This window comes from Neolamprologus multifasciatus, chromosome 17, assembly GCF_963576455.1.
Source record: "Neolamprologus multifasciatus chromosome 17, fNeoMul1.2, whole genome shotgun sequence".
NCBI classification, from domain to species: domain Eukaryota; kingdom Metazoa; phylum Chordata; class Actinopteri; order Cichliformes; family Cichlidae; genus Neolamprologus; species Neolamprologus multifasciatus.
Window position 1 is genome coordinate 21,286,065 of NC_140455.1, and position 26,816 is coordinate 21,312,880.

Genomic DNA, 26,816 nt, shown 5'->3' on the forward strand with positions numbered 1-26,816 from the left:
TAATGAGTGCTCGGAGTGTACTTTGGCTTAGTGTTGATTACACCAAGCTCCTCTGATTCCTTTGAACATAAAGAAAACACTGGCTGTATCCCAATTCAGGGTCTGCAGCCTTAAAGGCTGCATTTTAAGGCCGATTACGTCACAGTGGCGCGCTGAAGGCTGTCCCAATTCAAAGGCTGCTCGAAATGTGGCCCTCAAATGCGTCCTTCATTTCCCTGAATTTTAAGGATGTGGCGGTGTAGACTTCCTGGTCCCATATATCCCACAATTCATAGCGCGGCAGTCGGTGTGGATAATTCTGCCGCAGACGGCAGAAGCGGAGCGGCCGAAGAGTAAACTGTGAAAAGTAAGTACTGAATATTATGTCACTTATTTATGTGCAAATGTTTAATAATGAGGAACATTAAAACATTACTGTTGGCCACATGTCGGCAAAGTTATTTGCCATTAGCGATGTTTGTACGTTCAGATTTTACTTGCTTTTAAGGCCTTTAAAATATAATAATACAATAGTCGACCTTAATCTTACAGAGAATGTGATGATTTTGTGGATAATTAAAGTCAGTCATATATCCACAAACACAACAAGCTGAAAGTCAGTGATGCTGCTCGGTTTGCAGTCCTGAATATCACGGCACAAGCAGGATTCACTGCACTGTTAATGTTAGCTGTGTTATATTGCTTCCTCTGTTCGGTGGTGTCGAGCCAAACGGACTTTAACGTGTGTTTGAACGAGCTGACGGTTCACTCGTTAAGCTGAAAGAAAGATGCTTTAATCACAGCAGTCACACGTGTGTCCACTGTACCAGCTGGGAACTCTTCTTGTTCAGCACTCGTAATAACACTAAATCCTCCTGTTTGTAGCAGTGTATACACCTGAGACTGTCACCTGTCTGTCCGTCCTGCACTCTCTCTTTTTCTTTCTCTCTGATTGTGTAATAAAAGTATGAACATGTGTTTATAAGTTACACTTGTGTTTGAATCCTGCAGTTTATCACACATTTGATTTCCATGTGTGACAACTGCAAGTGTCCAGAGTGTGGACAGACTGAGGGACCCACTGCTGCACATCATCTGTGAGGCTTTGCACCCCCGATGATCCACCAGGACAAACTCAGCAGTGTGTGAGGAAGAGGAGGAGGAAGAGCCAGCAGCAGCTGACAGATGGAGAGAATAGACAGACTGTTCCCTGTTTGTGAAGGACTGCTAGAAAAGTTTAGAATCACTAATTGTCTGTCCTGAATCAGTCTTATTAGGTAATGTTCAAATAATTTAATCATTCCAGTGTTTTCAGTGTGGGAGAAAGTACTCAGGGCCTTCAAGTTACACACTATGAAAGGCAGCAACAAGTTTAATGTTCAGAAACCTAAAGTATGTATCAGCAGCAGAATGGAGCTAAAAATAAATGTTTGTTTCAGTTTTATGAAGCTTTGAGTATTTTGGATTAGTAGTACTGCTGTGTTTGTTGCATCATATTGCTGTAATTGTTTATATGCTTTATATATTCTGAGGTAAGTTGATCTATAGTGTTACATCATATTCTATAAGGATGTTATGTGTTCGTATACTTTCTGCCCAGTTTGACCCATTTAGCAGAAGTCAGCCTGTTTAAGGCTCTGATATCTATTCTGTATGACTGAAAGCAATTATGACATGGTCTGATTTTCTCACCCAATAAAGGAATATTCAATATATCAGTCTACTCTTCATTCTATCAGACACAGTTTGCTTTTTACACATATATGTAAGCATTGAGCCAAATGTAATAATGCCAACTAACTGAAGGAACAACATTTGTCTCTTATATATAATACAGCTATATATACACTGTCAAAGATACTTGAGTGTCTTTGAGTGAAGATTTAAGGTGATAGGAAATATAAATAGCTGCAACTTGAATCTTTACTGAAGCTCAGTATTTGACACAGAGTTCACTCACATGTGCTGTACCAGTGTACCTGCACATGTGATGTGACAATAGAAGTGATTTGATTTGAGAGTTCAAACTCACTGCTGTAATAACTATAATATTGGCCATCTCATATTTACACTGACTTTAGTCTCATGAACAACATTAACTATTTGTTATTTACTAGCTAATCTTCTATGACTGTTCAGTACAGATATGAAGCCCAACAATCATGTTTTACAGTCCTGTGGTCTCAGCCTCAGATACTTATTAAATCACACAAAGCTCATGTAGAAACAAACAAACGAACAAAATATGTTCTCCTTCATTTCTGTCAACCACACGTTTCCAGCTATCATGGTTGCTAGGCAACCTGGGCAGCGCGACGGAGACTAGACCGTCCCATTTCACAAGCCTCGCACTTCTGGCCTTAGCAGTCTTTGAGTACGCAGCCCTTGAGGACCGTTGAGGCTGCGTACTTTAAGGCTGCAGACCCTGAATTGGGATACAGCCACTGTGGAGGTTTTTCTTGTTTCCTCACATCAGGTGATGTTAATCAGTCAGAAACTCAGATGTGGCATTTGAGTGTCAAGTGGAAAAAATGTGACATTTTGCAGTTGTGACAGCTTTGTAGGAATGAGAGAAATCCCAAAGAGTGAGCTCTGGGGAACAATTGTGCAACAGATTGCTGGATTTCCAGCTAGCCTCCTTAAATTTAGAGGCTAAATAACAACTTGTTCTGCACATTCTCCTGCCCCGTATCAATAAATAAAAAGTCAGGAGACTTTGTTAAAATGAGTTCGTTACAATTATTTCCCATTTATATATATATATATATATATATATATATATATATATATATTTATTTATTTTTTGCTGGTATTTGTTAGTTGGTAAAGTAACAGAATCATGTCTGAGTACTTTACTAATTCACAAAAGGGTTTAGTCCTGGTGATAAGGGGAACAGTGGTCCCTGAATGCAGCACATAAAAATGATTAATTAATCAGCTTAGCAAGGTGACTGCTATGGGACAGGTTGACATGCAGAAAGCTTGAGCCAGCACAGATTCTAGATCAACAGTGTCAAACTCGTTTTAAATTCATCACCCCATCTCAATCAGTAAAAACCACTGTAGAAAAACTGTATTTAAAATGCACACATAAATGAAACAAACTTTCCCCATCTTATTTTAGATATTCCTTTATTTGGTAAGCTTAGATTTTTACGAGGCCGCTATTGTAAAATAAAAAATTGCCTTTAAAATAAAGTTTACGCTGACTCACTGCACCACCTTCTGGTACAAACTGGTATTACACAAAAGTACAGCCTGGCCCTAGTTGGACTTCTGTTGATTTCTCTTCAACACAATATATGGATGTTTTGGGCACTGTTGATTGCTTTAGTTAATTCTGTAAGACTTTAAATTATTTTTGATCATATGAATTTACAGTAAGTGCCTTTAAGTGTAAAAAGGTACATTCTTTAGTTGTTCACCTAAAGAAAATATGCCTGAGTGCAAGACAGGGTCTTCTTACGCCCTTAAAAATTGCCAGATAACATAACATAACAGCATGTTTCTGGGACCGCATGTTTGGCACCCATGTTGTATCGTTAGGTAATGAAGCATTATCTGGTTGCAACGGTGCGTTAAGGTTCAGCTTTCACCACCATGTATTACGTATTCAGACCATTTGTTCTGGCCAGTGGAAGCTCAACTGAAAACCATTACAATCAAACCTGCTACACCCGAGAAGTTGTTTTTTTTCTTAGTGGGTCATAAAAAAGTCTTTAACTCGCTTTCAATCTTTTAGGATAAAGCAGGTAAACCTATAGCCACAGATGTTTGACGGGAGGTTTGTAGAGCGCAAATAGAACATTCCCACTTGCTGGTCGTGCGTGGTAACATGAATCACTGGAAATAAAAACATTTTATAAGTGTGTAATCGAAATCGAAATGTAGTCCAGAGCCTAGTAAGTCCAACAAACTATTGAATTAGTTTTCAATTAGTTTTATTGAATTAGTTTCCAAGTTGTTATTCTCCTAAAATAGAGCAGATTCAATTAATTTACACATTTTTAAGCGCAAATCTGGCACAGGGCTCACAGAGAACGGTCACTTTAAGCTCGCGTTCGGTGGATTAGTGACTGTTTTAAATGAGCGCGAGCTAAAAATGAAACGAAGTATCAAACTTACATGACTGAAGTTGTGAGGGCGCGGCGACTCCTTCTGCTCGATAAGCCTCCGTATCAAGCAGAGGCGAAGCGGTCACGTCAAGACGACCGGAATGTACTGGAGCTTATCCGGTTTGGACCATCAAAAATAAAAGCCTCATCTGCGATTGTTTTGGAACCTATTTATGTCTTTGCTTAGCAGAAATTCAGTGCAAAGAATTACAAAACCCAAAATTTACCGTCAAAGATTTTAACGTCATTTAAGTTGGTATAAAATTTTGATTGAGGACATTTTTCCAAAAATGGATTGATTTACAAAATATATCACTCTTGCTCAGTTTTTATTTTGAAAGTGGTATTGACGTTACTCCCGTATTTTTCCTGACAACTTCGAAAGAGGGACTCCCACATTTATGTGAGGTTATTTGAGTTGGGGTCAAACAGAGGACGAAAGGAGCTGCTGCTGCATTGCTGCTAGTGATGGGATTTCCGGCTCTTTTTAGAGAGCCGGCTCTTTCGAACCGCCTCTTCAGGTTGTTTTGTTGCTTTAATTAATTTATTATTACAATGATATGAAATTATGCACAAAAGGAATTACTAATGTAAAAAAAAAGTGGTTTTATTTATATATGTTTATATATAAATATATACAGTGGCCCCTAGAGACAAAGCACTTACAAACTCCAAAACACATTTCTAGCATTAACTGAACTTCCAAAACAGAGCTACCTAGATCACTTAAATTACACAATTGAAAGCATATGTGTATTGTTTGTGTATTTATACACAAGCACTCATATATATTCAAATAATTAAAAAAAAAAAAAAAGTTCATTTACCTGTTACTACCACACACCAAATCCAGTAGTTGGTACTTCCTGCCTTGTGTAGCCTCTAGGTAACAAAAGCTCAACACTGCCCCTAGCATCCTGGAGCACTTCTATTGTCTTTTGTACATGTTTTCGAGTTTGTACCCGCTTCTGAGTTTGTACGCGCTTCTGAGTTTGTACACGCTTCTGAGTTTGTACGCGTTTTGAAGTTTGTGCTTTGTCTCTAGGGGCCACCGTAAATGTACTTTTATTTATTCACTCCACATAAAATGTAATAAATAAATCATATAATACAAAAACCAACTAGTCACAGTTCAACTTTTAACTATTTTCAGCTTTTTCTTTTTAAACAAATTTAAAGTGAAACAACACAAAACACTGCAAACCACAACACAATTAAATATAAATTAAAATATGAAAACAAAAAGAAGATGCACATTCTCTGTCATATGGACCTGCATGAATAAACTTTCTGAATCCTTTATCATCCGCAACTGAAAATAGTTGTGGATGATTACTATACCTTTCTAATGTGATGTTGTTGTCCCTGGCTCTCTTTCTCTGTCTCTCCCTCCTGCTCTGTTCCTGTGCTACTGCAAGTGTAACTACCACCCTTCCCCCCTCTGCCCAGTGCAAAGCACAAGGCTCGCATGTGGAGTGAAGCAGAAAAAAAAAAGTGCGAGAGAAAGAGAGAAAGAGAGAGAGAGCGAGAGAGAGAGCGAGAGAGAGAGAGAAAACCCATGGCTGGCAATAAGGAGCGGCTCGGCTTGTTCACGTCAAAGACCTGGCTCTAAGAGCCATTTCGTTCGCGACCGACACATCACTAATTGCTGCCAGAAAGTACTCGTGAAAACAACCCATCTCTGAACAGTTAAAACACAGCAGATACCTCTGGTAACCACAGGTAATCATATTGGTCCAGATTAAAGATAAATAGATTATTAAACAGAGCACTGCTGGCCGAGTCTTCTCTGTCCACGAGTAAAAAGGTACTGTTTGAAGAGGTATTTGCCCCCTACCTGATAACTTAGCTTTTGCATATTTGTCACATTTGTTCTGGATTATCAAAAAAAATAAATATTAAACAAAGATATCAACAAAAATAAAATGCTATTTTTCAATCATCATTTCAATTATTAAGGGATAAATGTTATCCAAACCAGCGAAAAAGTAATTGCCCCTTTTTGTTAAATCATGAATTAACACAGTTAATTCATGATTTAATCAAATTTTTTTGGAAAGCTAAATTCAATTTTACCATCTGATTACTACCAGACCTGTTGAATCAAGCAATCACTTAAATAGATCTTGTGAGACAAATTCAAGTACGCTAAATGATCTCACAAAGCAACACATCACACCAAATTCTAAGGCCTTGGGACTCCAGTAAACCAAAGAGAGCCGTTTTCCACAAATGGAGAAAACTTGGAACAGTGGTGAACCTTTCCAGAATGACCGGCCTTCCTAAATTACTCCAACAGCCCAGTGACGACCCATTCAGGAGGTCACAAAAGAACCCAGAACAACATTTAAAGAACTGCAGGCCTTAACCTGTCTTGGTTAAGGTCAGAGTTCATGATTCAACAATAAAAAAAAAATTTAAAAAGAGACTGGGCAAAAATGGCATCCATGGGAGGGTCCAAGGAGAAAGCCACTGCTGGCCAAAAGGAACACAAAGGCTAATCTCACATTTATCAAATAACACCTTGGGGATCCTTTTGGGAAAATATTCTGTCGACTGACGAGACAAACGGAGCTTTCATTAAGCTTTGTTTAATATTAAGATTTGTTTGATGATCTAAAACATTTAAGTGTGACAAATACGCAAAAAAAACCCCAAAGAAATTAAGAAGTGGACAAATACTTTTCCACAGCCCTGAACAACATCGCTTATTTGTAAATAAAAAGTCTGAAGTGAGACCATTTGAAGAACAAGTAGGTGCGCTCAGATAATTCAAAAGGAATGGGGGTCACATTCTTAGTAAAACTGAGTAAAATAATGAGTAAACAACTGAAACAGAAGAAAAAAAATCACACAACCCTTTAAGTTTCTTTTATAATTTCACCTTTAATAGATGAAGCCCGTCTTGCCGTGAGGAAAGGCCACATTTGGTAACGATTGAAATCACCTACAAAAATAAACCCGCCTCAGCCTACGGAGAGAGAACACGATGAGACCTTCAGCCTCTCCTTCAGGTTTGCCCGCAGCTGTTGAACTGTACAAAGGCACAGAGATCGGGACATTTCAGACCGAGCTCCAACTGCAGCTCAGATCTGAAACTTTTACCCAGAAAACCCTTTAGATTTTTTTTAACTCAAGTGTAGAACAACAGAGTTAGCTTTGTGTTTTCAAGCTCATCATAAACCTGAAAAGGTGTATCGCTTCTCTATAGTGAGTCTGGGTGAACAACAACAACAAAAACAGCATCACTGGGAAAAATCAGGAAGAGCTTCAACAACACAGATCTTTGGCATTTAACACAACAGTTTGTGGATGTTCAAACCAGAGACCCGAGCGCACAAATCTGAGAAGAGAAGCTTCAAAACTGCTCAGAAAATTAAGCTTGTGAACGAATTTAGTTTAGTTTGTTTGTTTTTTGTTTTTAAAAAACAAGATTTAAAGATTTAAAACAATGAAGTAATACATATTCTTACATGTAAAGTTTGTGAATGTTTTCTGAGCTGTCATTTTACACTATATTATCCTATATAATATACTAATTTATATCCAGTTTGGGGACAAAAAATACTAAAAGTGAAAATGTGAAGCTAGTTTCAAAGAAAAGCAAAGGGAAGGCTGAAAGCTCTTAAATACGCAGGAAGTGTAAAAATATTAACATTCGACAGGCTTGAAGATGATTTTGTGATGTTTTTATAAAGAATTAATCCAAATTAGCCTAACAATCAGAACAATAGTCAAATTTCAGCAACATCTAAAGAAATAAAACATATGCTAACAAGGAAAACAGGTTTAAATAGTGTAAAATGACAGAAAGTATAAGAATATTTCAATTAAGACTAAGGAGCCAATGGTTTGCACGCTATCAGACTCTAGGTAAGTTTGAACAGCCTTAAAAACAACATCTCTGAATACATACAAGGTATTATATCTGATCTTCATACATGAACACTACTGGCCCAAAAAGCTTTCCATGACATAATTCCTCAGAAATCCTAATTTCTATCAGCAGCAGGTAAACGGCATCTGAAAACTATTTTCCAGACACTGTCCGACTGCTGTTTTATCTAAAATAACACATGCTTTTAATGTTGAACAGCCCAGGATTGTTTACAGTAAGCAAAATATTTCACAGCCAACTCTGAGCAAAATGCTACGGAAGCTCACTGAGACCAAAACTTATTAAATGACCTCACAATCGTCGACTTCTGCCACACTATACTTTCATCAGCTAAAACAGAAAAAGAATAATAAGATTATAGTGTGTTAGATGTTAAGATAAAGTAGAGCATGTGATCGCGGTACACAGGAGAACAAATGAAATTTTAAAAACCCGTTTTCCCTGAATTCAAAGTTAAAGTGCCCCAAAAATTAAATTTCATGCAACTAGTCTGGGATGATGTGTTTTAACAGCTAAAGTTGTTTATGAGATACACAAAAAGCAACAACGTGGCTTCAAGATTCAGTTACTGTTTCCATTCAGACTTTCGCATCACTTTCAACTATAAAGTATGGAAGCAAAAGAGGGCCAAAATAATTGTATTTTGTTTTTGAGTTTTCTGAATTTGTTAACCTTGAAAAAGTAAAACCACCAATAATTAAAATTATATACTCAAAGTTTTCAAATGACATACTGAAAATTAAGCATTTAAAAAGACCTCCAAGTTTAAATTTTTTGTATTTACATGTAACCATTAAGTTATTAATTTCTCTTTGGAAATTACATAAAAGTTGGAAATTTCTACAAGACACTAAAAAAGGAATAAAAAAAACGCTGATATTCTGAGAAGAAAAGGGTCAGGGTGTTCCAACTTTTACCAAGAAATGCTCCAAATCAATAGATACTATATTTCCCATAATCCAACATTTTCTAACATATTCCAGTTGGCCACCTTCTCTTTTAAACCTTGCATGTCAAAGTTTATAATGCTGGACTTTTGCCCATGATAACCCAGAGATTATATATAAAAATAATTCATTTAAATTCTAAAGGCCCTTTTTTGCTTCCATAAAATTAACCCAGTGTTTAATAATAGAAGAAACTGGGGTTAAAACCCCTTTAAATAAAACCTCTAAACTATATATACGGTATGTTTTTCCCTCTGGTGGGATGAGGCCCCTAATAGATGTTTTGCTCCAGGCAACAACACAAAAAATATCTTTGGTTATAACAAAAATAAAAACAAAATAACTCTATAAGATAAATCAAGTTTGACACAGAAGCAAGAGAACAGTTGGCATGTTTGACCACTAGATGGCGACAGTCTCCTACAGAAACGCCCTGCAGCACCCTCAGTTTGACATCATTTAGTACCTGCAGCTCAAACAGCAAACAGCATTTTGCAACATATAAAGATAAAATGCAATGAACATTAATGTTTTGACTTGTTTGTCCAGATTATTGACAGATTACTGACTTCTTTAAAATTACCCCCCCTCACCCCCCCAAAAAATATTCCAAGCAAACAAGAAAATGCCTCTTTGACTTTTAAATGATAAATTACATCACCACAAAAAATATTGCATATATATATATATATATATATATATATATATATATATATATATATATATATATATATATATATATATATATATATATATATATATATATATATATATATATATATATATATATATATATATATATATTTTAAAGGTTTTTAAGGCCTTTTCTTAAGAAAACCCTTTTCTCGTTGAGCCTTCTTTTTCCACTCTGATGCATTTCTTTAGTTTTTCTGCCTTTAAACCCTCATGTTTACTACAGTCCTGCGTGCCTTGATTTGTGTCCCACTCTTATTTTATCCTTAAGAGAGGTTTATGAGGTCAAGGCTGCACATTTTAGTTCAAGATAAGCGTATCAAAAAGTTGCGTTTTAAATGAATGCCTGCTGACAGACGGGTTGAAACACACAATGCCGCTGTTTTTCCTCCCTTGGTCTCAGCAGCTATCAGCACTCACAGACCTTCTTTTCTTGCACTCATGGATTCGAGGAGCTCACATAATGCAAAAAATGAACAAACAGTTAATCAAAGTGACTTGCGGTTGGAGGAAACCCCCGTCACTGTCCTCAAGGCCACAGTCACATTGCTTGTATGACAGTCTTTCGCATGTATTCGCTCCTCGTGCCATTTATCTTCCCCTAGTTTTTGTCTTTCCTGCATCTAATGTTTCTTTTCTACTTCCTCTAAACTGCTCAGTCAACTTCCAGAAACCTGTCAAATCTCCACACTGACCACATGGTGGGGGGGGGGGGGGGGGGTGTTAAAGTTCAAGCAGTTTGCTTCAGTCTATTCAGCTCATGCTTCACGAAACTCTGCTGGTGGTGGAAAAAACACAAAGGCTTCAAATCCCACCAGTTCATCTTCACTCCACATGAAAAAACAAACAGCGTTTTTGTTTTGTTTTTGTTTTGTTTTTTTACAAACTGCACCCAAAACTAAACTACTTCCTGTTAAGTTCCAGTTAAGACTCATCTTATCGTTCTTTTACTCTTCCTATTAAAAATCTCTCTAGAGTTCCTGCATCTGTTTTCTGTCACGTCACCTTTCATTTCTCCTTTCTTTCATGCAAACAATCTCAGGCTGGCTTTTATGGAGTCCTAAATGTACCAAAAAATATGAACAGATAATTAAATTCCATATAAATGGATAATGAATATAATAAGAATTTCTTCTCAGATTCATATATTTTGATTGGACATGTTTTTGGAACGGATAAATCCAGAAGAACTCCAATCCATTTTCATTCTTTGTAATTAGAGTTATTATTGGAATCAGTATTTACTTTTACATTTGACAACTACTGTGGGTTAAAATAACTCCATTTTATGGTCTTTCATGCTCTGATGCTTGGATTTTCTGTGTCCTGCTGAAGTCTGAAAAAACTATTCTCAGCATCTGTGTCAACAAGCAGATTGTTGCTCTGCCTCTACAATAAAACAAAAATAAGACTTTGTTTAAAAAAGAAAAAGAAAAAACAATAAAAAGCTTCACCCATATAAATTAAAAAAATATGTACAGACCTTTAAAACACACAAATTAAATAAAAATAATTCAACATATGGCCTTGAGTCTTTCACAAGTTCAAAGGATAAAAAGGTGAGGGAAACAAAAAGGATGAACTGCATAAATTATGTGACAGCAGGACAGAGTGAGAGAAGAAGAAGAAGAAGAGAGGGATGGACGGCAAACAGTGAAGAGGATGAATGGGTATGGCACAGTGAGTGAATCTTTGGTGTTTGCAGGCAGACGTAGCTGAGCAGGAAGCAGTTTAAAATCTTGAATCCAGCAACCAAAATTCTGTCTGTTCGTCTCTTTTATTTGCAGTCTCTTTTTTCTGTCCTCTTGTCATCCTTTATTATCCTTTCTTCTAGGTGCTGGATCCTCTCTCCTGATTCTGTGTTCACATCCCTCCCTCCATCAAAATATACACCAGGAGATTAAAAATGAAAAACAAAACATCCCCTTCGTCCCTCTAGGGGGCAGTAGTCCTTTTTCAAGGCGGTTATATCCTCTTAAGAAGGCCCCCTGACCTCCAGCAGTGCCTCCTGCAGTCTCTGCCGGTAGGTTTCATAGCGGCGAATTACTGCATCCTTCTGCTCCTGCTCCTCCTTTTCGAGGATCCGCAGGAAGTTTTTCAGCTCAGGGATGGAGAAGGCATCCCACTGAGGAGAAAAGCAAGAAAACAGTTCTGTTTTTTCCTTTTTAATTGATAAAGTATATGTCTATGGATGATGCTTGATAGTACAGTAGGAGTGGTTATTTTTCTTTTTATGCGTAGCATCCATCTTGGGATAACAACAATGGCACCTTTACTACTTTTTAAAAACATGTTTTTTATGTTTGCCAGTTTTTGTCATTTTTGCTTAACAATTGCCATTGAATATTTAAGTCATGGGGATAAAAAAAAAAAAGGTACTTGTTCATTTTCTGCCTTTTTTAAAAAAAAAATCATAAACTCTTATAGGTTTGTTAAGAGCAAATGCTGGGAGATACTTGAGATCAAACAGTTTATGGCAGGTCAGCCTCAATAAGCAAATCCTCAGAAGATCTAAATCAAATGAAAACAAAAGAATTGTGCATTAGATTTTAAAGTTTTGAAATGGGCTACAGCAGCGTCTCGTTTGGGAATGGCTGAACTTGGAGATGAAAGAGCACAGAGGCCAGGAAGATGTCAATAAAGCTGAAATGAGGTGATAATCAGTCTTACCATGACTTCTCCTGTCTGCTGTTCTTTCAGGACAAAGCTGAGCAGGTCTGGGTCGGGTCCCGCCACCAGGCGAAGAAACAACGGCTTCTCAGCATCCGCCAACTTGCATGTATAAACTGCAAAACACACACACACAACAGATTTAGTCTGTACAGTATGCACGCTGCATGAAACCACAGGCAGCTGTTCCTCTGTGCACATATAAACGGATTTGGCAAAGGATGAAAGGATGGGCGCGCCATATTACCATGCGGTAGTTTACAGGAACAGACAGTGAGGGACAGATTCTGTTATTGCCAGCCATGTATTTACATCTGCAAAAGATGTAGAAGGTGCTAGAGGCTCGATTATTCTTACATTCACATATTTCCAAACCTCAATCTGAAAACCCATCGGTTTGTCTGCTGACTTAGCAAAAGCCTATTTTTCAGGGCTTACGGTGTGATTAGGATGTCAGGGTAGTGTGTATATTCATTTACAGACCTCCTGCTTCAGTGTGTTCTCAGCCCAGTGACACTTTGTGATGTTCCTTCTGCAAGGTGCCCTTTAGCCCTCTGGCCCCAAAAGTATTGCTCATGTTTAACAAAGATGCAAAGTCCTTGTAAGGAGGTTGGAGAGTGCTGGGGGCATCGTTTCTTGGGTTAACAGCCAGAAGACTCTGGTTCCTACTCCTTTTGAGCACTTTGTGTTTTAGAACTACTTAGTTAGGGTTAGGAAAAGATTGCAGTTTGGGTTAAAACCCTCACTGGCATACCAGTAACCCTGCTCGTTAACAAAGTCTCAAAGGAGTGACCAATCAGCATCACCTCTGCCTTAATGCATGCCACAGCACACACAACAAAGACCGGTTTTCTGACAAAGCAGTACTAACCGACAGCGATGAAAACAGTCTGACTCTGTGTGTCACTTACAATTGCATTTTTTGTCTCTTCCTAACAAATTCTGCATATTTGTATGTTGACCAGCATTTATTGGTTTAGAAGATTTACAATTATTTTAAGGTTTTCTAACTTTCAGAAGGGCTTAAAATAAAAGCGAAGAACTAAAAAAACGGTGAACAGAAGCAAAACAATTGAAGGACACGTTTCTGCACCCTGTACATCCCTACAAGCTTTGGTTTAAATGATTCTCTTCTTTACATTTCCAAGTTCTCCTCGACCACATTGTGAGTCGTCTCGTCTCAATTTGAAACAGAAAGTCAAAGATGTTTCTACATTTCCAGACCGCAGTTAAATCTCAGACACTTAACTTTTCGCCTGAAACACCAGACAAGTTCATTAAAAGTCCTCAAGTGTCTGCAGTCAGGCGTCTGTCTAGACTCTGTCTTTTATTAGCTGTACGTCTCCAGTCATGAATGCAAACCAGAACAGGAACGTTTAAAGAAGGGGGAGAAAACACACAAAAAACACTCTAAATCTATAAAAATTTGAGTTGAAATGACTCACAAGCTTCAAACAAGCATCTGCGGGTTGTGTTTATAGTTTTAAATCAATGCATACGGTTAATAAACCGTCTTCTCCTCACTGAAAGACATTGTGTGACACCCAACAGCCTGTAACAGCTGCTCATTCACAGCATGGATGTGCGCTGTATTTATATCTGCATGTGTGGGTATCCCTGTGAGCTGTTATAGTAGGGAGAACCTCTGGCATCCAACATGAGGGTGAGGCCCACACACACACACACACCTCATATCGAGCGTGGCAATAGTGGCATGAAACCCCGTCTCTCACACCCAGTCTTACCCTGCTCCTCCCGCCGGTATCTCTTGTACAGGGCATATTTAGCCGGGTTGTCTGCAACTGTGAATTTGCTCAGCAAGCCGACGATCACCTGAAGACACACGAGAAAGAAAAACACTCAGTCAATATTACTCTGACAGCTCTTCTAGAAGATTTTTGTGTTGCTTTGTCGTTAATTTATTGCTTAAAAGCAGCGGTCCCCAACCCCCGGGCCTCGGACCGGTACCGGTCCGTGAGTCGTTTGGTACCGGGCCGCGAGAGTTGAGGCTCAGGTGTGAAATGTATGGTTTTCAGGGGTTTTATCGGTTTTCAGCGTGATTTTGTTATGGTTTTTATCGTTTACTCGGTTTTCCTTGGTCTTTTCACATGTGTTATGAATAAATTGTATTTTTTTCGGTACCGGTACTAGTTTTATTTTGTTGTATTTATCCGCAACACCTTAAAGGCTGGTCCATGAAAATATTGTCGGGCATAAACCGGTCCGTGGTGCAAAAGGTTGGGGACTGCTGCTTAAAAGGATAAAGAACATACAAATCTGAGTGAAATCAATAAACTTAGCCCTGTCTGTCTCTCGACTTCAACCAGTCTATCATCAGATCATAATTAACCTATTTAAGCAGGCTGCAGTGTGTTCACATGTGTGTTTGCGTGTGTATTAACAACCTCTTTGACTGTGGTTTTGGAGCTGACATGAAGGGTGTTGGAGACTCCTTGGGGCAGATAGAAGGCCTCCCCGGCTCTTGTCTGATTTCCCTGCACCGTCATTGGCCTCCGCAAATCCATCTGGACCTTGATGAAACCCGTGTACACACCGCCCGCACCCTGACAGAGACAGAGTTAATGTTTTAATGTGGCCACTATGGTAGCTGCTACATGATCTCTCCAAGTGAGCCCAGTTCACCCAATAAGCCCACTGTGACCTGCGGGACAGATGGCCCCAGATGGAGGAAGACGATCTTAATCTCATTACTCCATATGGGGCTGGGAGGAGTGTGTGTGAAGGTCACGAGTAGACAAAGAGGCCATGTATGAAGAGAAGTAAAAAAACAAGTAGACGTCAAAGATGGAATGATAAAAAGACAAAAACGGGATGAACAAGAAAGACAAATCCTAAACAATGAAGACAGAAATTTGACAGAAAAGGTGTGCTGAAACAGAAACATGCAGGCTTCTCATAGCGAAACTACACATTCATCCACTCACTACTTAAAATATGCAGTGCAATCTGCTCTAAACTGTCCTGATGATCTATTAACTGCAAAAGTAACAAATATTCTCAGTTCTCAGTTTTTTTAAAATATAGATGAAAATAAACATTTAGACTTTTTTTTAACCAAAAAAAGGATTGAATGTGAGCTCTGAAACCCATTTACAGACATTATTATAATGACTGTGGAACAAACTGACTGTGAAAGTTAAAGTATCACGAGGAGCATCTTATGAATACACCCACTTTGAGTTTTGACTCATTTCAGCATAAAATATTAAGTTTGGAAAGTATCATCATTATTTCCTTAATCAGTGAGTTTGTCTTTTTTTTCTCAGTTACAAAAAAGCAAAACAATGACGAGTAATTAACAATGGAGTGTTTAAAGGTATCTCAAGTTCCCAGACTTTATTATCAACTGGAAAATTGCACAGATTAGCCTTAGACAACACTTTGTTTTAATCTTTATATAATGCTCTAGTAGTATGGCATTTGATCTCATTACATACATGCTGATTTGGCCATGAGTGACCAATATAAGCTGATATTATGTGTCTATGCAGCTTTTTTGTCCATTTATTGTCTTTATATTCTAAAAACGCATATATTCAAATGTATGAATGAATGTAAACTTTTTATTGGCCAGTTAAAATGTGATTTCTAGTGGGCAGACTCAGTTATTATGTCTGGGCTCCCCTCTGAGTGTCAGCCTAGAATCTACTGGCCTTTAGATGTGTCGATTCCCATCTGTTAAGAGTGCGGTCAGCTTAAATCCTTGTCTGAAAATAGATGATTTTCCATGACTAAGGGAAAAAAAACCCCTCAGGAAACATCCTCTGTAACCTGCTACTCCTTTAAAAATGTTTGCATTCTTTCATGTGGTGCTTTAACAGCCAGAAAACCCCAGTTTCACCTGACATCTCTCATTTCTACTGAAATTCACTCTGAGTTGAAGTGGAGACAACTTCAGACACCTGTCACGCTGCCAATGAAAACACTGCGGGGCGAGAACAATAGCAGGAATAACATCACATCACTCTGATGCGAGCACTGAGGAATGCTGGCAGCAGGAGGGAGGCAGAGATAACACGGCAACATTATAAACCTCAAAATCTGAGATTTAGAGCCTGCACAGCTCTGCAGGAGCCTGGAGAGTGGAACCATTAAGACGGCCCTGGTTTATGGGTTTTGTTTTTTAAAAGTTTTGTTTGCATGAGTGTGTGTGCGTGTGTGCATATTATACTCACCAGCGTCATTTTAAGGTGGTCTTTGGTTAGCAAGTTGTACTGCTCGATTCTCTGCCAGATTTCCTCTTTGCTGAACTCTGTCCGCAACTCTCTCTCCTTCTCCACATCCTTAGAAGAAAAGGGACAAAGAAGGAAAGGAAACGCGACATGATAAGTCACAAACCAGCCAGGATTATTAACACAATACATCCTCTGTTTAGACGACAGCGGTGGGACACAAAAACGAGGGAGGGAATAATTCTTTCTAATCCAAATCAAGAACCAGCGTTTTATTTTCTGATTTTACAGGATGATACACGGCAATACTACAAAGCTGTGCACATTACTCTGACATAATGTACTGTATCTCTTGTTGGTTTCAAGTGGGTGAGACAACTTTAAAACCAAAAAGATCTCTTTATAAACAAGCCTTAAAACAGATAACCAGAGCTCCAAGGTGTTCAGGGTGAGTGTAGAGCTGCCAAGAAGAAGCTCTGCCTCTGCACAATCCTCCTTTCTGTTTAAGTTCATTAAGGAAAGCAACGAGCAGCCCGACAGCTCGAAATGTGTAGAGTTTCATATTTTTCTCATCATGCAAAAAATAAAAAATAAAAAAAAAGGATTCTAACAAATAAGTCATGCTAACATAAATCAAATCAAGCATTTTTTAAACCTCTATCATCTGATTTTTATACTATTCTTATTAAATTGAATAAAAATAAATAAATAAAAATTAAATGAATAAATAAAGGTATTTAATAGTATTAAACTCAATCATATTTAGCCCGGTTTTATACGTGCAACAAGCCAGCTTTTTTTTTATTTCAGAGAAAAAAAAATTCAATAAATTAAGTAAAAAGAGGACAGGAAGTGGCTGCTTCTTTACCATTTGATTTATAACAATAACAAGAAGTCAGAAGGGGAAAAAAAGGCAGCAAGGAGTATAAGCATATTTACAATACGTCATCACAATAACACCAGCGAGTATTAAGGGGGTTTCCGTGTGGCCCAGCCCCCTCATATCAGCTTGAGAAGAGTAAACTTGTTAAGATCATATTTGTTGATATAAGTGCTCTGCAACAGACAAAATGTAATCCCCACTTATATTTGTCATGAATATATTTTGTCAAAATATACCTTCCTGTGAATATAAACAGGAACAGGTGTCAAGTGTCTGCTTTTTTATTTTTTTAACTAACAGCTCTGACTGGAGGGCGAGTACATGACAAAAACACCTTTTTACATCAGTGTAGGTCTCATGATAAGCGACTGACTCCTAATTTTAGACTAAAACATCCTGGAGGAAAGAGCTAACACTTCATGAGAATCGCATTTGAAAATTTAACATAAGCAGCACAAAAAAAAAAAAAGTGTGTTTTTAAGGAGAGAGACGTCTCGTCTGACTGACCGGAGGCCACGTGGACTTGAAGAGCATGCATAACCGATTCAAACAGCCTGTGATGTGTGGCATGTATGTTTGACAAGTCAGCCACACAACAGACCTCACTGTGAGAGTTGCAGATCACACATCAGCACTGTGGTTTTATAAATAACCCTAGAAGAAGATAGGGGGAGGCCAGAGGGTGGGGAAGGTCCAAACTTAGGTCAGCTGATAGGAAATGTTCACAATAAAGACAAAAAGAACCAATATGAGAACACAAACATACACATCCAAACCCTTTTAATGAATCTTAAATGAGAATGCATTATATGTAACTGCAGGCTACGTGTGTAAAACTGTAATTCAGGTCACATGAAACAAATACGTTACATAATGGGTTGTAAAGTCAGGGATGTTGACCTCAGAGCCAAATAAAATGGTTTCTAGAAGCCTCTGAAGACACACGGCCGCTTTTCAGAGGTAAGAAAGTGATTCATATCCATATATGTAGCTCAAATAACAGCTGTTACCAACTTTAAACCTGAATACTGATGTTTTGGAGTTATAAATGACTATGAGGAAGGTTTAAATGTTTCCTTAAACATTTCAGGAAAGCCTCCATATGTTACAGGGGAAGTACCCAAGCAACAACCAACATACAAGTGCTATAGACTGCAGTTCCTCTAGTTGCCACTTTAGGCTAACTCTAAAGTGAATCAATATCCATAGACTCCCATCTTAAAATGGCAAAAATATTTTAACATGTAAAACAAAAATCGTTTTATCCTCTAAGGGCAGCATCCTCCTTTATAAGAACTATAAGGGGGTAAATCCTGTGGATGTTCTGCCTGGCCTTAAAGTTGTGATCTAACTGCTTTGACTTATCTAAAGCTCACTGTAGCTCATCTAAACTCTTTAAAAAGCCAAACATTGTCTTCCTATAATAAAACAAATTAATTGTGTGGCCGAGAACTTGACATCTTCAAATTTTAATGCCAAAAAATTATCAGCAGATTAAAGAACAACGGAGTAAATAATCAGCTCCTCTCCACAGATGTTGTTTTTTAATCCAAGTCACATAATTTTTTAAAGCTACAACTTTAAGTCTCAAAGCAGTGGATTCCAGATGTTCAAAGCAGAATTTAAACCTGATTTCTATTATTTTCTGTTTATATATGAGAGTGCCAGTCCAGATGCTCTAGACCGACTTTAATTCCCCAGCAGTCTGAGCTTACATGGGCATAGTGCAGCTCTCCGCAGCATCTATTAAAAACCACACATACGCACACACACACACACACACACACACACACACACACACACACACACACACACACACACACACACGCACAGCAGAATCTAGGCAGGCTTTGAAGGCACATACACCCTTATATGGATAACACACACAGTGCTCAAAGTAAAGACAAGGTGCCAATACAGCATGTGCAAACACTGTGAGGTTTATGGCTCTGAGAAAAAACAGCAACGCCAGTTTAGGTCCGCGCTAAAGTGCTTTATGTTTAAGGATAACACTAATATGACAGATTTACTTCTCTGCAGTTACATTTACTTTACTCTTCTAATGCATGCTCACCTGATTACAAAAAAAAATATGGGGATCTTTTCAGGGGGAACTTGGCGGTCACTGCCTGAAATTATGAATCCCATGCATTTATTGATGGTTTGAGTTGAAGTAGGTCACTAAATGGATTAAAAGAAAATTAAGATTGTTTTTAAGCTTCATTTGTTTGAGTTCTCAAAAGTAAGAAATTACTGTTTTACCTTTTGATGTAAATCATAATAAATTGACTATTTTGGGGTTTCAAGTTGTTGCATAAAAATAAGCAATTTGAAATCACTGCAAACAACAAAACAAGATAATAAAAATGATCATGTATGCATGTTTACTGAGCTATTATTCAGCCTCTATAGTGACACCTAAGTATGTACAGTTTTAGCCCTATGGTACTGCTATAGTCCTTCATCAATTAGTACACTATGATCAACACAAACCTTAATAATAATTAGTTGTTATCCTTAAATCTGTGACACATAAAATAACCTTTATTTATTTATTTTTATTTCTTGGCCCAACCTGATCTTTCAATGTGGTATTTTTGCTACTCAGTTTTCCACCTCAGTCAACAACTCCTTTTGTGCTGTCAGAGACTTTTGTCAAGAAAGCCTGGTTATGTTGAACTTTACAGTACACGCCTGTTGATCGTAATCTGTCCGTGTAATAAGTCCAGACACTGACTCATTGGGATTAAAGCAGATCTGATCAGTCACACGGGCACAGAAACAAAGTCACAACAGTTCGAGTCCCTGTTTCACAGATGCTTTCGTCTACTTCGTAATACCTGTGTCTACCTGAGCGTCGTGATGTTGATTTTGACCTGCTGGTATTTTTCCACCATCGGTCTCACCTTTAAGTGGCTGCTAGGTTAGACGAGTCAAAGCTTATTAGCAGGAAGTGACAGGTAAGCAGATTATGTGTTATCTCAATGTGCACACGGAGAGGACAAAAATTAAAGAAGGTAAGATGTGAGTGGGGATATGATAAGAAATACTCCCTCAAGGGGAATCCTTTCTTCCATGACTCTGCAGAGTTTGTGTTTGTGGGAGATCATTTAGGTCAGTAGATAACCCTGCTGATCTACATCAGCTGTCCTCACCTCATCTTAAATAGTCAATTCAATGCCTCCACACACCTTCCCTCTAATGTGTTTCCCGATAAAAGTCCTAATTAACCAGTTTAAGCAGAGAAACAGCAGGATTAAAGTGACATTAGTACGAAGCAGGAGAGTATGTGAATGTGGGCGTGTCAGCTTCTCCACTTCAAGCAGGATTGACGGGGTTAAAGGTAACTGGGAGGGAGACAGCGACCACAATCCAAACAAACAGGACAAGCAGAGCACAGCGGAGCTGCAAGACAATGAGGTCATGGTCCAATTTAAGCGTGCAGCGAACCCTCCCACCAAAGCTGGAAGAGCAACGCTGCACTGAAGGGACAGAGGAGAACAGAAAGAAGGTTTTTAGAAAGAGGTCTGTCATGACATTATTAATCACAATGAGTCAAAGAAGGACAAAAAGGCCTTTAAACATCAGGCTCCACCCTTATCACTTCACTGAAGTCTACAGTTGGTATGTGAGGGAAGTGATTTCAGTGTTTTCTAGGGAAGTCTTGATTCTGCGTCAATTCAGAAGACATCAGAGGTTTTAAAGAAGTGCTGGACTGGTTCTTTAGAAATATGGATTTGCACTAAAAGCTGAATATTTTCCAGCTTTGTGGCCAAATTTGTTGGAATTTTATTCAGACGAGTGAATCCTAAAGTCCAAGATCCTGCATTACTTGTTTAGACAGACAGGGCACCAACATGTATTATTAAGTTTGTATATCAACATGATGTCTTATTAATACTGTGAGTATGCAAGACAGTGTATTCTGTCCACAGGCTGAAAAAGACAAAAGCTATATAGAAACATGCTGCTAATGGAGCATAAATGAGGTTTTTAAAGTGGTGGAAGGTGATAAAGGCAATAATATGCTCAGTTAAACCACCAAAAAGTTGTGGTTGTTTTAAGTTTATTGTATCAAGACAGGTGACGTATTTCATTCACGACAGGCTATTAAAATTCTTTCCAAGTACAAAGTGGCAGTATTTATGTTTGAAGAGTAATCAGTGCATCAGACCAAGTGTAAAAGCAGAACTGAGTCAGCGGGGAAAGAAGGAAGAGAAAGGCCGTATAAAAGTGAGGAGACAGAAAACGAAGAGCGAACAGAGGAAACCATCAAAGGGGAGAGTCATATCAGGCTTTACGTTGAAGTAATCTGAAGGAAAAGTGGTCTTTTGTTTTCTCTGGATCTTATCGCGCACACACACCATTCGTCTCTGTTTAGCACCGTCACGCTCGTCTGCATCGCCTGTCTGTAAACACTGACATCACTGTGTGCGTGTAGATAAAACATGTTTAGCTCAGACTAACACTGTGCACTTGTGTGTTAAAGGTGCTACAGGCAGACTAAACACAGTCATTCACCTAAACTGAACCTATATTTTAAAGGACAACAAAGACACTTCGAGTACAGCTGGGTAGTTTTCTGTCCTTATCTTTGACTCAGATCTGTATGTTTGAGATAATTAAAGGAGAGGCAAGTCCGTTTAGCAAAACATTGACAGGAGTTAACACTGGGACAGTCCTCTATAGGTGCAATATATTACATCATTCTCTAAACTCTATCCCTCCTTTATCTTCAGTGGTGCTGATGCTTTCATGGAAAGCTCTTGACTTTTTCCAGATTCTAGAAGATTCTCCAGTATCTGTGGTCTAATTTTAATGTCACCTGTGTTTTCCTAAACAAATTCTTAAAACTTAAATGAAAAAAAAAAGCAATAAATGTTCATTACAAGCTTTTAAAGTCTGATGGGACATCTTTAAAGATTTCATTATCATCTGAAAATCATCATGAGACTAAAGAAAGCGCCAAGCGTCACTCTGGAGAAGCTTAATCATAGATTGTTTGAAATTCTGTTTTATGTTATAAAAATGAACAACGAGCCTTCATTTCTTACTGTAAACTGTGTATTTTAAAATTAATTCTGCTTGCTTCTAGGCCAGCTTCACATTTCTGTACTGACTCGATGACTACAAATCATGTTAGTTTCCCACTAAACTGAAATAATTAACCAAAAGTCCACACAGTGAACACGTTTATATTAACTATACTTGGCAATAACTTTATAATTTACACACCCACACACACAAAAAGAAAGAGAAACTAGCAGCAACTACTGAAATTTATTCCCAATCTCTCTTTTAAAGCTGAGGCCACTTTCTACTAGGATAACAAAACAAAACAAAGCGCCTTTTATTAATTTCCCCCTCCACAGCTTCCCTCTCTCTGTTACTTCCTGCCGATCCATGGGGGGAAGTCGAGCCCAGCCACACCTTTCCTCTCAGCATTCCTACAGTAATGCTCGTGCACATGCATGTGCAACATCACTTAAATGTCCCACAGACATCCTCATACTGTTCTTCTGTAACAGACAGGTCGTACGCACACGTTCCAGAGTTACTCGTGCATCTATACATGTTGAGGTATTTTGCTTTTCTTTATTTCTGTCATGTCTATGTAATATTACATTGGCAGATACTTATATTAAACATGACCAAAGCTTCAAATATCAAGGTCAGATGCATGCAGAAGTAATCCCAGTAAGGGTTGGGGAGACTCAAACTGCTCTAAATATTTTTTTCCTACTCTTGTTTTTATATGATGTCATAGAGTGAGGGGAAATCCCCGCCTACCTGCTGTTCAAATCATCCGTTTAAGAGCTGAGATGATGGAGATTTGAGAAGCTGCATCAAGGCTACGTATAAGACAAATAAGGATTACTTTGAACACTGAAACTTGCAAAGCTGCTCCAGCAGAGTAGCTGTAAACCACAATTATCCATTTTCTATAACCACTAGCTATCATTCATTCACACTTTGGAGGATTTCCAGGCCTCGAGGCTGACAAAGCTGCTAGAGGCAGTCTCTGTGCTGTTATTTTAAGCTTTGTTAACTCTTCAAAAAAAGAGTGAAAATATCCAGTGTTACTCCTCAACACAGCCCAAAGCTAAGATATTATGTACATGATTTAGAAGGGGGAGGGGGAGAAGCTGCAAATAACACAGCTACCCCCAGCAAAATTTAGCAATTTAAGCTTAAATAAACAAAAACAAGAGAAACAAAACTGAAAAAATAAAGTTAATTTAAAAAATGCTTGCCAGGTGATTAAACGTGTATCACTTTGACTCTCAATCAAACTAACCTGAGCAACATTAGCTTTTTGTTGTTCTTCTGATATCATTAAATATATTATTGCCTTTTTCTTGAAGAAGATTCAAACGTGCTCAAAATTAATCTGCAGTAAAATGAATGTAAAGATAACTACAAAACCTCATGAAAAGAGAGGAGAGTCAGAATATCATTAAATACAATCCAGACACTTATTTATAGACCAAAATAAGGTTGTTAACAAGTAAAATATTCAGCTTTAACCTCAAATGTAAAGTTTAAAATGAGGCAAAATATATAATAAGTCAGAAAAAATTATGTTATTGTCTCTGCATGCCAAGAGGTAAAAACCTGCATACTAAATCAGCAGGACCACACAGAGACATCACTTCAGCACAATGATGTGAACCAAACTGGACCGCTGACAATGCGTTCTGAGTGCGGTCAGGGAAGTACACCATGAAAACATGTTCAGGACACACAGTTAAGCCTCAGCTCAATCAGCGAGTGAGGAGACCACCAGGCCACCCAGAGATGGAGAGCGCTCTGCTCCCAACACCGACAAAGACGTGCAGAAGATGAAGGAGGAACAGGGTTAGAAGAAAAAGCAGGGCGTGAGGAAAAGAAAAAGTAGAGAAAAAAAATGAAATAAATCAAAACCGTTTCTGTCGTTAGCAGCTGTCATATTCTGACGCCACATTTAATAAAGCCGGGTCGCTTTTCTTCTCAGGCTCCGCTAACACTCAGGCTGTTGACACAGTTGCGTTGGAGATGAATATAACATTGAAAGCATGACGCCGCTGCTGTCTAACCGTTTGGGTCATCAGCCCAAACTGCTAAGTGCCTGCTGAGAAATGTTCTCATTAGCCTGAAAAATGGCTTTCATTAACACAGCTACATACAGGGGAAAACACACTGCTGGGGAAAGACTCACACAAGCAATCGTGTCTATAACAAACCCTCGATCGATACAAATTAAGACTGATGTTGGAATAATGCATTATAATTCTATAATGGTCTATTATGGTTTTGCCACACATGACAGCACAAATAAAAGATATTTTTAGGACCTTTTTATTCTTGATTTTAAGGCTGAAACGATTCCCAGGAACACTGGCTGAAGTCGCGGCTTTGCACAAGAAGAATTGAGCAACGGACCCAAAGAGGTGTGTTCATGTGTGTGTTCATGTGTGTGTGTGTTGGGGGGAGGGAGTGAGTAAGCATGTGTGGGCTGAGATTTTGAAACTTCATAGTTCTGACCTTGGAGGAAGGCAGTGAAACAAACGAGGTGTGTTTGAGCCAAAGATAATGGAGAGATCCCCTCGAGACTTTTATTCCACCGAAAACAAACTGCAGATTACTTTCAATATCATTTTCACTTATTATTGATGACTAGTTTTCTGAATAAATCTTTTATCGCCTGACCCATGAACTTCTAAAAAATAATTAAATCAGAGAAATATATAAATCCCAACAGCTAAAGATCACTACCTGATGAATATGGAGGGGTTTTTGTCCTTTTTTTCACTGATTTGTTAACCACGTCGCGGAGCGTCATTTACCTGGCAGGAAACATGGCGGCTCAAACGCTAAAAAGTTTGGTTATACTTTACGAGAACGGATGACAACAGGGCAACTTGCAATACTTGCAAAGTAGATATTTCATTTAAGGGAGGAAACACTACAAATATGCAAAAGCATTTGCTCACAAAACACGCGATAACCTTAAATGAATGTCATGTTTTTAATTCCGGCAGGTAAATAATCAACTAACAGTGCATATTATCTTAGCGCGATTTGCCTTATTACAAAACCTGCCATTACTGTGCATTTAGGTGACCATGATGAGAGAGACAGACAGAGTCTGGCTGGCTCAGATGCTGGCAGTTCTCGCTGCAGTCTACCTGTAGCGTCTCCTTTCAGGCCAGGATAGACGAATGTCACCGAGCAGTGACTACGTTTGTGGTAAAAGGTTTGCACCCATTTGCCACAGCAGATGCCCCCGATTTTCGGTAAGTGAATGTGTTTAATTGTAGGCAGGGACATTATTGGATATTCTTGTGTAATTAATCCTAAATTTCTATCTTGTTCAAAGAGAAGATATAAAACAAAGTTCTGAGGTAATTGACCTTAGTGTTCTCCTTTTTTAAAAAAAAGAATAATCGATAAGAGAATCGAATCGTTAAACAGAATCGAAAATGGAATCGGAATCGTGAAAATCTTATCAATACCCATCCCTACTTTTGATTACTGATTATTTTATTATTTATGACATTTTTTGTCATCTATTGGCCAAGACATTCACTGAAATGCCCAATCTGACAGAACTTTGTGAAATAGTCATCTATTGATTAGTACGTCTGGACACTTTTTATGTTTTAGGACATAAAAAAAAGCAAAATGGGAAAAAAAAAAAACCCCAAAAACATCCACATTTGGAAGCTGAAGGGTTGACAGTGGTGTGAATAGTCTCACTGCTACAGTTGTTTTGGTGGAGTTTTTAATTCTAAATTAATTGGTTAGGTTTAGGTGATAAAAACCACTTTAAATTATTTTTTCAAAAATGTTCAAACGCAATGGTTATCACCTTTTTCATAGGGTTCCAGGGGACTTGTACTCCTACGCCGTGGGTCAAACCTGATGTGCACCATCGCATCGACATCAACAGCCCAACCACAAATGTTCCATAAATTTAAACTTGCGTCCTACACTGCAGTGCTAGACATGAAGCATAAGGTTTGGATTCATGCTGCAGTTACAAAATATGCTGCCTGTGTAAATAAATTAGTTTCAAAGTCACGCTGTTTACAATGAAAGACAACAACCAGAGGACAATTTGTGATGTTAAACACAAACGGAGCGCTTTTTCAGGGCTATCTCACATTTTCCCAGAGTTAGAAAAGACCTTAATAGCTGATCGTTTTGGTTAAACTAATATAATTTCCTGTCACATGGCTTATCCTTGATTTGAATCAACAGTTACAGCATGGCCCCAAAAATAGTGTTATTTCTAAAAAAACAAGATTTTCATCCTGACGGTCATAAAAACAAGTTACTGACCGACAATAACAAAGTTAATGTGAAGATGTCTGATAGAGTTAAAAACCCAGACACCAATAAGACTTAAAAGTTGAAAGTTTACTGAAGAGCTGGAAGACTACAGGAACCCCAAAC

General features: G+C 38.2%; 2 protein-coding genes across 2 annotated transcripts in view; both read right to left on the reverse strand.

The window, feature by feature from the left end:
* The window catches only part of LOC146499335 (adipocyte plasma membrane-associated protein), a 15,023-nt gene extending 10,577 nt beyond the window's left edge, over nucleotides 1–4,446 (reverse strand). The window contains exon 1 of the mRNA XM_085137446.1: nucleotides 4,105–4,446. The gene's annotated coding sequence lies outside the window, so the exon portion shown is untranslated. The remainder of the gene's footprint in view (nucleotides 1–4,104) is intronic.
* Nucleotides 4,447–10,023: 5,577 nt separating this feature from the next.
* Nucleotides 10,024–26,816, reverse strand: part of rassf3 (Ras association domain family member 3) — a 70,818-nt gene continuing 54,025 nt past the window's right edge. The window contains exons 3-7 of the mRNA XM_085136749.1: nucleotides 16,499–16,606; nucleotides 14,708–14,866; nucleotides 14,048–14,135; nucleotides 12,303–12,418; nucleotides 10,024–11,757 (exon numbers count right to left, since the gene is read on the reverse strand). Of these exons, the coding sequence (XP_084992875.1) occupies nucleotides 11,608–11,757; nucleotides 12,303–12,418; nucleotides 14,048–14,135; nucleotides 14,708–14,866; nucleotides 16,499–16,606 (621 nt within the window). The 3' untranslated portion in view covers nucleotides 10,024–11,607. The remainder of the gene's footprint in view (nucleotides 11,758–12,302; nucleotides 12,419–14,047; nucleotides 14,136–14,707; nucleotides 14,867–16,498; nucleotides 16,607–26,816) is intronic.